The 12,536-nt window shown below is 49.7% G+C and overlaps 4 protein-coding genes across 4 annotated transcripts, besides 1 other annotated feature; all 4 read left to right on the top strand.

Moving 5' to 3' along the window:
- Positions 1-1,088: 1,088 nt before the first annotated feature.
- NFIA_097900 (uncharacterized protein) lies at positions 1,089-1,938 on the top strand (the record flags this gene model as incomplete). Its single annotated transcript, XM_001262057.1, has 2 exons — positions 1,089-1,754; positions 1,813-1,938. 2 exons carry the CDS (start codon positions 1,089-1,091, stop codon positions 1,936-1,938), a joined length of 792 nt encoding a protein of 263 aa, XP_001262058.1.
- A 1,027-nt stretch (positions 1,939-2,965) lies between these two features.
- On the top strand, positions 2,966-3,881 carry NFIA_097910 (uncharacterized protein; the record flags this gene model as incomplete). The annotated part of the gene is made up of 2 exons (XM_001262058.1): positions 2,966-3,203; positions 3,283-3,881. 2 exons carry the CDS (start codon positions 2,966-2,968, stop codon positions 3,879-3,881), a joined length of 837 nt encoding a protein of 278 aa, XP_001262059.1.
- Positions 3,882-4,479: 598 nt separating this feature from the next.
- Positions 4,480-6,395, top strand: NFIA_097920 (ER oxidoreductin; the record flags this gene model as incomplete). Its single annotated transcript, XM_001262059.1, has 3 exons — positions 4,480-4,578; positions 4,640-6,207; positions 6,269-6,395. 3 exons carry the CDS (start codon positions 4,480-4,482, stop codon positions 6,393-6,395), a joined length of 1,794 nt encoding a protein of 597 aa, XP_001262060.1.
- A 663-nt stretch (positions 6,396-7,058) lies between these two features.
- On the top strand, positions 7,059-8,544 carry pex13 (peroxin PEX13; the record flags this gene model as incomplete). Its single annotated transcript, XM_001262060.1, has 2 exons — positions 7,059-7,113; positions 7,202-8,544. 2 exons carry the CDS (start codon positions 7,059-7,061, stop codon positions 8,542-8,544), a joined length of 1,398 nt encoding a protein of 465 aa, XP_001262061.1.
- A 629-nt stretch (positions 8,545-9,173) lies between these two features.
- Positions 9,174-9,221: a microsatellite.
- The last annotated feature ends 3,315 nt before the right edge of the window (positions 9,222-12,536 follow it).

Genomic DNA, 12,536 nt, shown 5'->3' on the forward strand with positions numbered 1-12,536 from the left:
TGCAGATTTTTCCACAATCCATGACGCTCTTATGGCCGCGGGTCTCTAAAGGCTAGACCGATCTTGTAAGTAGGTCCGACGACAAACTTTTATCTACGGAGTAAAACCCAGGTAATTGTAACACTGTGCTTCGACTTAGTTTTGCACTTTGCCTAGACTACAATGGGCCTTAGTAGCTAGTAGTGCGCTCCGAAGTCTTAACGGTTGACGCCACGCCCAGACTAATGATGAGCTTAATCTTTGCAATATAAATCTAGAGGAAGTCCATGAGACTCTTAGCAATGGACTGCTTAGATACTTTGTTTTAGCTGAATAAGAAGAACATGCAGAACAAAACCTTGTGCCTGTCATAGTTATGTGATGGGTTCTCATGCTGACCAAACAACGTCACAGGGCTTGATTCTCTTCGACAGGAGATCATTGAGTCATATTCAGGCACTCCAACGTAATTTCCATCATAATCCATGGATCGACGGGATCGTCGGCAGCCTTTTGAGGCGAGTTTTCCACGGGTTCTCGTGCTTGATCCATCAGTTTCATCATCGAGTCCCGTGGCCGATGTAACCGAATGGGTCTAGTCATTCGGCAAGACCCATGAACTAAGCCAAATAAGGTATGGACTATAATCACTCAGCCCAAGAGGGAGGGGTGGACCACTTATCGATAAGTCCCAGGACCCTTGGGTACAGCCTATGTACTATGTATACGCAAGTCAGTCACGTCACTCTTTGGTCGTACACTTTGTAGACAGTCCTTTCTCTACTGTTTCTGAGTGATCTTTCTCCTTCTCTAATTCCTTTCTCGAACGTGCTTCTTGTGCCTCATCTTTTTGAGCTTATAACCGTCGACAATCATCGTTTCTTTGCGTAGAAACACCGCTATTTCGCTTGATCACATTTTCAGACCCCAAATCGGACATTCAGCCCCACATCATCAGAAAGTATCGGTAAGCTTGCAGTCAATAGCGCAGAGCTACTATTAGACACCTGCGTCTCTGTCCAAGGGAGGGGATCCCAGAGATTAATAGCCAGAGGAATTTCTTTTCCCTGAGCACTCCTCGATCATCTCCTCAAAGTCGAACAGTCATGATGTCCTCCGGCGACTCCATGTATATGGCTTCGTATCCTTCTCGTTGGAATCAACCTAGTCATTATCCTGTGGACGTCGATATGGCCATGGAGTTGGGGAGCAACAACCCCTACCATCGCTACATCTCTCCTTCTCCTACGCCTTCTCCCTCTTCATCTACTTCGACTCTCAACACTCTCACTTTGGAACGCTCACCTTCTGTGCCTTCTATCTACTGGTCTGGTGAACTTGAGCACCAGCCAGTAGAGCCAAGGAGAAGACGGAACACATATTACCCTACGTACGCGCAGCAGAGCACTCAAGGCAACCGCCATCGCACCAGATACCGACGCGGTTCGCTTCTTGTCACTCCAGATGTCATTGATCGCCTGGACAATGCAGGTGTCTTCCATTACCACCATGAGAGCCCATATGACGCCGTCTATGCGGAAAGAAATCATGACGCCAGAACTAGCCCGATTGCAGCTCTCGAAGACTCCACCAAGGAGGCTCTCAAGGCTACCCCAGAGGACAAGATTGCCGATTGTCTCAACAGCCATCGACCGTTGGATGGAGTCGCATTCTATCCTCCTGGAACTACAGACAAGGAAGGACGGACCTACGAATACGAGGAAGGAACCAACATGATGAACGACTATGGCAATTTCGTTCGTTTCCCAGGCTTGGTAAGTCACCCCCAATGCTTATTCGTAATCAAATTTCAAAGACTGATCGATCTATTAGAAATTCACCGAAGAAGACTTCAGAAAGGACCCTTTCTACAACAGTCCGCTTCCAAAGCCATTCGAAATTATCCGCAGAGCATTCAATCGTCATTGCCGCAGTTGGAAGCGCAATAAGACCACCTGAGCGTTGAGCAATACAGCCTGCCTGCAGATCGCTACCACTATCATTGAACGCACCACTCTTCACTGTCGCAACAATCATCAACCTGCCAGCGGCGTACCATTATTGTCACCTAACAGTCTCGGTCTTCACCATTGCAAATGCGGAGCTATATGCTTGGTGACGCCAATCAAGAATATGCCTGAATGACTACTCGACCTGCTTTATGAATTCACGACTCGGAATATATACGACACGACACCTACGCTATTACGACTATATACCCTATAGATTGGTGCAATTTCATGAGACGAGGGGTTCTTATGCCTATTTTGAGCTTTTCCCCCTCACCGATGTCTCAGTCCGTCCAACAGTCTCAGGAAACGGACAAAATCGCGAGATGAGGGCTTTTAGGAGCGGCAACTCTGGAATTTGGAAGAGATACCCGGACTTTTGGGCGCAATCTGGAATCATGTAACAAGGGTTTTTTTATGCCGCATGAGCTTTTTTCCCTTCTTCCTTCATGTATGTAAGTCTTGCTATATGTGACGGCATTATTGGAGTCGGTCACACTAGGAGTTAAAGGTTTCTTTGGGATATAGTTTCGGGTAACGGATTATGCCTGTACTACTACAATAAAAGGCAGGCTCAACTTCATTCTTCTAATCAAATCAAACAAATGGATTGAAGTCCCTCTTCTCCCGCTCTTTTCTGATCACTCTAGATTTCAATAGGCAGCCATGTGTAGATTTGGTCAATACTGACTATCCAAAGTGGTAATGCGCGGTCACGGCGGTCTATAACTTGCCACCAGTGTCTGTTGCCTCCTGGTAAGCAGTTTATATAGTTCTTGCGTCATGTCCATCATTCTGATATCAAATCGCCCCAAATCCTAGCAGCAGAGCGACTCTTACATAAATGATACAGTCTTTGTTTGCCTCTAGGCAGATAAGATAAAAGTATGTTTTGCTGCGTGAGGTCCTACCTTCAATATCATTTGCATTCTTTACTACCAAATCTACGGCGACACCTAGGATTTTCTAACAAAGCCATGGCTGAAGTTCGGGCCCATACTCTCTCTGCCCTGGGACCTGTGCACCCCCCCAAAGTCGAGAAGAGGGCCATCAAACCCTCGATCGCGAGACATGTCAACATCCGCGTCAACGATCCGCTCGATCATGACGCACCGGCCATTCTACACGAACCTCGCAGCTACAACGTCAACGAATCCAAGGGATCAGCCGTCGTATTGGTCAGTGGTGCAGGCGGTGGAGTTAGCGGCCCTGGGAGTATCTTATCTTTGCCACGCTGTTTGATCCTTCAATCTACGGAAGATCGGCAATTAACTGCATTGTACTGTGTACCTAGGCATCTACCCATCGCTCGCAGACAAGCTCGCCCTTCTACTCGGTATCCCGTCTATCAGACTTGACTACAGAAGACCTGCGAGGACGGAGTACTGTTCCGCGGACATCGTAGCCTCTTTCACCTACCTGCGCGAGCACTTCAATTCATCGGCCTTCGTCCTCGTCGGCTGGTCCTTTGGCGGGAGTCCCTGCTTCACCGTCGCAGCTCAGGACGACCGCGTCCGCGGCGTGGCTACAGTTGCCTCTCAGACTGCGAATACGGTGGGGATCAAGAAATTGAGTCCGCGACCGGTGCTCTTGCTGCACGGGACCGATGATAAGGTGCTCTCGCCGACGTGCTCGGAGACGCTGTATAGGGAGTACGGAGATACAGGGCCCCGCGAGATTAGACTGCTTCCCGGGGACGACCATGGGCTCACGAAACATTCGACTGAAGTGGAAAAGATGATATTTGAGTTTGCTGCTAAGACGCTTGGCTTTGAGAAGCTGTTGGATCAGACGTTGGATCAGGCGGGAGAGGATCTGGTTGAGAGTCGGGATGAGAGGATTAGAGAGATGGTCGAAGGGCACGACCTCGAGGGGGACGAGAGGTTGCAGTAGATGATGTGTTCATTGTCGTTTCCTCTGAGTGCATGCATGTAGTAGTGTCTGTCCATAGGATAAGCCAGATAGGTCAAATTGCACAGCTGTCCTCTTTGTTCGTACTGACGTTTAATGAATAGCGAGGTTCCGGAATGGCATGATCTTGACGCCTTTAACAGGTAATCAAGAACGGACTCGACCAATGGAAATATCGGTAGTGTTAAATGAAACCACCTGAAATGCGGCGTGCATTCCATAGCCGTCTTGGCGATCATCATCCGATTACTACTGCGATCAAGGCCACCTTGTCCTTCTGAATAGTCTTATTGAGGACTACAACATACCACGCTGTAATCAATAAATCCCGCAGTATAGATTTGCATTTCTCCTTTACTCCTCTTCCACACTCTTTGCATAGTACCAATATCCTCTTGTACCTTCGCTATTGCATGGTCTGCCAGCTTCCTTGGCTTTGTCTTCGCTTTGATTGATAATCCTCGACAGGCCCACTTGTCTGTTTTCATGTGAAGGACAACAAGCCGACTAATCAACTTCATCACTCCTCTTGATCTTAAACACATACTAGTACATGCATTTCTGAGAACTTGATCGCAAAATGCGCTCCGCAGCCAGGGTCTTCTACCTGGCAGTGTTCGCCTTTTTGAGGTTTACCAATGCGCAGGACGAACAGCGATATGACCACTCTGTTTGCGCGGTAGGTAGCTTCTATTACCAAGAATACTTCTATGACTGTTTCTGACTATGTCTTTGTCCAGATTGATCCCTCCGCCACCGTCTCCGATGCCTGTGTTTCCTACGTCACCATTGATTCTCTCAACGATCAGATCTACAGCCTTCTCCAATCGATCACGCAAGAGACGGATTTCTTTTCATACTACCGCCTAAATTTATTCAACAAGCAATGCCCCTTCTGGGACGATGCCAATAGCATGTGTGGCAATATCGCCTGTTCCGTCAATACAATAGAGTCGGAGGAGGATATCCCGTTGACGTGGCGCGCGGAGGAGCTTAGCAAATTAGAAGGTCCCAAAGCAGGCCACCCCGGCCGCAAACTTCAAAAGGAACGGCCCAGTGACAAACCCCTTCAAGGCGAACTCGGCGCAAATGTCGGGGAGAGCTGTGTGGTCGAATACGACGACGAGTGCGATGAGCGCGATTACTGTGTACCGGAAGACGAAGGGGCCAGTGGTAAAGGCGACTACGTCAGTCTGGTAGACAATCCGGAACGATTCACGGGCTACGCAGGACCGGGAGCCCATATGGTCTGGGACGCCATTTACCGGGAGAATTGTTTTCTGAAGTCGCCTCCGGAGATGGAACTGTCCCCGCATCCATCTCTAGGCGGCTTGCAGGCCGTCAACGACTTCCGAAACGTAATGCAAAAGGAGATGAAACGGTCCGAAGGGTTGCCGTTCGACAATGAGTGCCTTGAGAAGCGGGTCTTTCATCGCCTCATTAGCGGCATGCATGCATCCATCTCGACTCATCTCTGCTGGGATTATCTCAACAAGACCACAGGACAATGGCACCCTAATTTGCAATGCTTCAAAGAGCGTCTGCATGATCACCCTGAGCGCATTTCTAACTTGTACTTCAACTATGCGCTCGTCTCGCGGGCCGTGGCGAAGCTGCGGAAGCACCTTCAGAATTACACCTTTTGCACAAGCGATCCGCTTCAGGACAGCGAAACCAAGGAGAAGGTGTCCCAGCTGACTGCGATCCTCGCCGATCGGCCGCAAATCTTTGATGAAAATATCATGTTCCAGGACCCGAGCGCACCCGGCTTGAAGGAAGAGTTCCGCAACCGCTTTAGAAACGTGAGCAGATTGATGGACTGTGTTGGCTGTGATAAGTGCCGACTGTGGGGCAAGCTCCAGGTGAACGGATATGGAACGGCTCTGAAGGTGCTGTTCGACTACGACGAAACCAAGAATGGCGAAAACCCACCACTACGGCGAACTGAGCTGGTCGCGTTGATCAACACTCTGGGCCGAATTTCCCATAGTTTGGCTGCTGTACGAAGCTTCCATCGTGCCATGGATCTTGGACAGGGCCAGACTTTCGCTATCATGGCGGGAACGCCCATGTTGAAGGAACAGCCTGGCGGTCGGAAAGCGAAGGTCCTCTACAAGGATGGAGGGTCAACGTTCTATTACGAAGACGACGAAGACGACTTCAAATACGCGACTGAGAGATTGCCATGGGAGAGGAGACCGCATAAGGAATCGGATACTGCTTGGGACAGTTTTACGGCCGAATTCGAGGTGGTGTGGAACACATTCGTCTACGTCCTGAAGAGTTGGTGGAATATGCCGAAGACTTTGTAAGCTTTTCCTGATTTCTGTCCGTCTGCACAGTGACTGACCGCTGATTCTGTCTTGCAGATGGGAAATCTTCGTCCTGGAAACCAACCGGGCCTGGAGTTACTGGCTGGGTCTCCCTGTGCCGCCGCGGTCTTGGAGAATTCGGCTCCCTCAACGACCCCAGATGCGCAGTCGTGACGAGTTATAATCGATTCCAACATACTAGACCATCTATTTCATGACCATCGGCGACTGCCGAACTGTATAGACAACAGGGGTTTGATTTTGTTTCGCGGCGTCTAGAGTCGGCGTTGCATCTTGGGATTTCGGGAGCGCATGTATAATATGGGTAAATCTACTCAAATCGACGAGGAAAGTCTCAATTGCATTCAACCGGTCAGCTGTGGTTTGGTGGCGATATAATGTAGGAGCATATTCGGTATGGAGAATAGCTGTACTTGAGGCTCAAGAACATTGTCATATATCAAAGTCAAGTCACTGGAAGAACGTGATGAAATATGGTGATATTTATTGTGCAACCGATGATACAAAATATATCTGTCGATCTATAACCAACCTCATGATGATGATGAAATAGCCACGGCGTTCTCCGGCTCAGAAGAGTTTCTGTCGGCAAAAGCAGACAGCCTCGGCATCTGCGGCCACATGCGCTATGTAATTTTGTCCTCCAAGCCAAACGGCTCCACCCCATCTCCTCTTGACCATCTCCTGCGTCCCCTCTCTTCTGCGCATCCACGTTTCCATCATCCTCATATCAATCTAGCGACTTGCCATCTAGGTCCAACTCGTTACCTGATTATTGGCTGGGCTCAAATGCGAGGCTGGTGAGAATTATCCCCTCCGCAACTCCATGGCGTCGGTTTCGCCACCTAAACCGTGGGAGAGAGCAGGCACTGCTGGCGGTGGTAGGTGACCCGCTGCTGTTGAATACTTATTCTGTGCTGTCTCCATCATCAGAGCTTGATTGCTAACGTTGTTGCTTCGCTTCATCAGGCACTGTATTATCAGCGTCCCCCGCCGGTAGTTCGACCATGACTCCAACAGCCGCCGCTGCGACAGCGCCGACCGCTACCTCGTCCATACCCACATCCACCTCAACAACATCATCCTCTACTGCTCCCTCCTTACCTTCTCGCCCTGACACATTGAACTCCGTTGTAAACCGGACTGCGTCGAACTACTCCCCCTATGGCGCATCGCGGTTCGGTACCACGCCGTATGGAACCGGCTATGGCGGCTACGGCGCATATTCGTCGCCATACTCCCGCTTCGGTACGATGGGCTCCATGTATGGAGGCTATGGTGGCTACGGGGGTATGTACGGCGGCATGGGAGGCATGGGAGGCATGTACGGTGCCGGCATGCCTGGCGACCCCAATGATCCCAACAGCTTGACGAATTCGTTCAGCCAGAGCACGCAGGCTACCTTTCAGATGATTGAGAGTATTGTGGGTGCATTCGGTGGGTTTGCTCAGATGCTCGAGAGCACATATATGGCGACTCATAGCTCCTTTTTTGGTATGTTCCTGTCACCAGTGCCTGCTTTTTTGGATATTGCTAACTTCTTCAAAGCCATGGTCTCTGTTGCAGAGCAGTTTGGCAATCTGCGAAATACGCTTGGGTCCGCTTTGGGGATTTTCACAATAATCAGATGGTTTCGAACGTTGATTGCGAAGATTACGGGGCGTCCTCCGCCGGCTGATGCTGCCTCTCTTACCCCGTCTGCCTTTGCGGCCTTTATGCACGGGCGCTCGGCGCCTGCTACGCTCCCAGACGGCTCTCCTGCTCCCCCCAAGCCTTCGAAGAAGCCCTTCTTCATGTTCCTTATCGCCGTTTTCGGTCTTCCCTACTTGATGGGCAAGCTCATCAAAGCCCTCGCGCGCTCACAGGAGGAGCAGCGTAAGCAGATGATGCTGGGACCAAACGGGGAACCCATGCAAGCGCCATTGGATCCATCGAAGCTTGATTTCTGCCGAGTCTTGTATGATTACACTCCCGAGTCTCAGGAAAGCGCCGGCATCGATCTGGCCGTTAAGAAGGGTGATATTGTCGCTGTTCTCAGCAAGACGGACCCCATGGGCAACGCATCTGAATGGTGGCGCTGCCGCGCTCGGGACGGCCGTGTTGGCTATCTCCCAGGGCCTTACCTCGAAACCATCCAACGAAGACCTGCGCAGCAGGCCATCACCTCCGGTAGCGAAGCGGGCAGCCGTAGCAATACCATGACGTCGGTCATTGAAAAGGCGCAGGTCGGCGATGAGAAGAAGCCAGTCCTGAAGGGGAAAATGGGTGATATCTCGCCGGAGAGCTTTCAGAAGAGTGCATTCTACTCATAAGCTGTGCCATCACATCTCCTCGTCACCTTATCACCTTTATTATTATCACGATAAACCATGAACAAGAGACATGGCGGCATTTTCTGTTCTGGCTTTCTTATCCCACTCTTTCTCTCAGTCCTTGTCGATGCATCGGGGTTTGTGACGGATTATGAGCTCTGGGAGAACTGAATGACGACGCCAGGATATTGTTGTTTTTGGGTACATCTGGACATGGATGTTTTCTTTTTCTGCGTTTTATCTGTTCTTCTTACGTTTGAGCGGGGGGTTCCTATCTATATCATCTACTTCTTATGCCGTGTATACTTTACCCAATGACAACTTACTCAATACACCGACATGTAGTTCGACTGTCTCATCACACACTAGGTGTTGCAAAAGTACTCCATGCGCAGTTTATAAAGAAAGGTACTTTTGTTAATCAAGTCCTCCATTCCTCATCCATATCTGTAGGGCCTGGTCGCATTATGGAACTGACAGTGATATGAATCCGGGACACCGAAGTGACAGATCTAGCTGATACGCCTCTAATAACCATGATTATGAATCAGCGTGTTTGAATGAAATCCGTGGCCCATCTCCTACCTATCGCGAACCGGTCCTCGCTACATGCAGTCCAGACTCCAAACTCCAGACCAACTAAATCCAGACCAACTAAATCCAGACCAACTAAATCCATCAAAGAAACACACTTATCCACTACATCACGCGCCTCTTGTAGGAGTCTAGGAGAGTGTCGCGTGTCATATGCCCACACACTAACAACGGACGCACCATCCCCTCCGCCGTCCGCACTCGGGAGGAAGACTAAGACCCTATCGGCGAAGATCCGGAACCTGAACCCGCCTATCTCGCCCTAGAGTAAATATCCTTCTATCTACAGGAGAACTAGACATGAACCTGGTGAGCAATACTTACTACGTAGAAAGTAGAAAGTACTAGATATCTTGATAGTCGAAGGATCCCGCGCAACGTGTCTGAGAGCCAGCCTCGCGCCTCGTCTCGTCATGTCTGAATGAACATTATACGCCAGGGCCCCGACTCCAGGATGGGAATCTGGATAGTCCGCACTTTATATCCATTAAGATTTTCATCAACTTAAAACAGTCAACTCAAAACTTTGGGCTCGTAGGCTGTAGATTTCGTAGTAGCTCTGTCAAAGTTAACCGACAATCCAATCCCTGTTTCCGCCCTATTGTCTTGGCGGGCGTTAAGTGATAGTCGCCCATCCTGGTAAGTTGTCCGGGGGCTAGGAGGGTCTGTGTCTGCAGTGTGCAAATGCAGTGCCTGGGCGTATGGTTAGGACGGAGAAAGACGGAATCTTTTTCCGGGGGTGATGTTTGGATGGTGGTGGTTCCTTTCTCTTTGTGCTGGGATGGGGCTAGTGGTATGGTGTACTGTGTACTGTGTTTGGTGTAGTGTTACTGTCTGAGTGTGTTTGGATGACTAGTTCCTTTGTTGTGATTGGGATCTGCGGGTTTGGTCACAACGATGGATGAAAATGCAGGTGCATTTGTAGTACAGTGCTTCTACTTCTGTGTTGTGATTAGGAGCAGTTTAGATGATAGAGTAGAGGTATTCGTCTACGATCATATTCTGACTGGCGCCAGATGAGATGATCATCTCTAGCACTCTATAGATGGCCCTCATAATACACTATATTGGTTGCACATGAATTTCCCAAGCAGTCTCAATATTGGTTACTCCGCCTCAACTTCACCCGTAACACACGCCAGGCTTGTCGTACAGATGCTCAGGGCTGCCTCGTGCCTCTGTAATGCCTATCTTGTGTGGAGCAGCAGCATCATGGGTTCTTGCAGTTCCTGCATTGCGATCCTTTGACCCCAGGCGGAATACCCTGGCAAGCCAGGGTTGTCTCTGCAGAGTGCATCAACCTAAACATCTTCGGTGACCACGGCGAATCTTCCAAACACTCGTATATCCGTGTAGGCAGGGTCGGCTTTCATCCTGAGCTCAGTCGTTCCCAGACCTCCAATGGTTGTAGTAAGAACGGCCCTGATGAGATGACGGACCCCGAACGATCAGGATTTGACAATATCTGCGGAAGCGAGACACCATGCAAGTGGTTCCCGTCGGAGTTGTCTGGACCTGCTGTTTGCGGAACAAACAACTCAGGGGACGTCTTCTCGAATGTAGCGCGCCTGTTATGCAGCAGGGTGGAGCGATAAATGGAGCATGGGGATTTCGACGGGCCCAGAGCGCTTTGTAAGGGATGGGTCCTGTAGAGTTGGCTGCGAACTGGATGCCGTGACGAGGCAAAGGACAGCAGACAAATGGTCGTTGAGCTACCCAGCCGCTCCTGTTGCCGCTAGCTTTAATGGTTCACTTCTCTCCTACTCTGCACCATCTTCCACTCAAGTCAAACCATAGTTGTCTATGAAATCATATTGGAGAAATGACAATGGACGAGACAGAATTGAGTGTTACACGGAAGGGCAAACGCAGTGATGGGTAACATGCTATAGGGTGGTTAATAGTCAAAAGAAAAAAGGTGATCACCATGATCACTTGGTGTCAAACCCCGCGGAAAATCCTGTGAGACCATAATCTAGACCGGATCATCAAGTCCTTGCGGGTTTCCGAGTTCGAGGCGACTGCCAGTAGCTTTTTCAGCATTCTTCTCCGGGTGTAATAAAGTTCGACATGCTCTCCTCGAGCTTCTTGTCGAGAGCTAAAAGACGATCTTGAAATGAATCCAAAGCCTCCCATACATCTTCAGTCGTCGTCAGGTCTTCCACTGGCTTTGGTGTAGGGTGTGTCGAGGTAGGACTGAGAGTAGCCACCGACAAAGATTGATTGTCATCCAGTTCGGGACTTTGAAGAGGATCAATTTTGTTTTCACCTGTTGCTTATTGTCAACTTGGTTCAAGATGGTACATGTGCTATATCAAAATTCTGACATCGATTGCGAGGAGAAATCGGAGATAGCAAATGACAGATCGAATAAGAAGAGGGCTGCTCACGGTGCATCGATTGGGATTCTGGTAGAGGGGACAAGGCCGCAGATCGATCGTCCGGTTCGGGAGTGTAACAACTCATGTCGGATGGGGTATCTACTAGCAGAATTAACAACGTGGGGTCTGTCCAAACACGTTCGTAAGAAGACGCACCTGGTTCGGGGCTTGTCTGATGCGAGTCGTTGCGAGTGTTGTCCCAGGAAGCACTGTACCTACGGACAAAGCGAGCGATGCGCTTGGAGTCGACTTCCTGACCACCGACTCGAAACGCGGTTTGCTTGCCTCGAGCAGCTCGCTTTTGCTGCTTTCGGATCATCACATGGACTTCTTTGGCCTTGATGTTCTTTCGGACATGCCATGCCGCCAAACGATCCTTGAATTGCTTTTCTCTGGGAAGTCCAAGTTAGGCAAGAAGTTCAACCATCGGATGCAGTTCACCATAAGGTAATCCAGAAACAGAAATAAAAGCAAGGCAAATGCGAGAAGAGGAGAAAATGATTTCCCTGTTCTTGCTCCGTTGAACGGGATCTAGAAATGCCCTTCATCTTGAGGATAAAACGGGCATGCTCAACTCCATGAGATGCTCATGTGATGTGAACACTGTCAACCAGAAATGGAAACCAAGGGGAGGAGAGGAAAAAGGGGAAAAAAAGAACACGAGGGAAAGGAAGACAGTACGATGCAACGAAGTTATAATCATGTTCCATGATTCGTTTCACATCTCTTAGTTTCAGCTGATGGTCGCGATAAAGACGCTCAATAACCGTACGGTACTCATTCCAGTCGTCAGATCTGCGGGGGCGAAAGATTGCTGAGGACGAAGACGATGAGGAAGCAGAGAAGTTGGATGACGAGGCGATGGAACCATCCATCATTAACGAATCACCAGAACTACTCTGGTAGGCATACTCTAGAGCTCACGAGGGCGAGATAGCCGGGGATGATGATCGGCGCAGACGGCGATGATTTATAGAAGGGGGAAAAGAAAACGAACGTTGGGGAAATGGCGGTCCA

The sequence above is a fragment of the Aspergillus fischeri genome, genomic scaffold (genome assembly GCF_000149645.3).
Source record: "Aspergillus fischeri NRRL 181 1099437636262 genomic scaffold, whole genome shotgun sequence".
NCBI lineage: Eukaryota > Fungi > Ascomycota > Eurotiomycetes > Eurotiales > Aspergillaceae > Aspergillus > Aspergillus fischeri.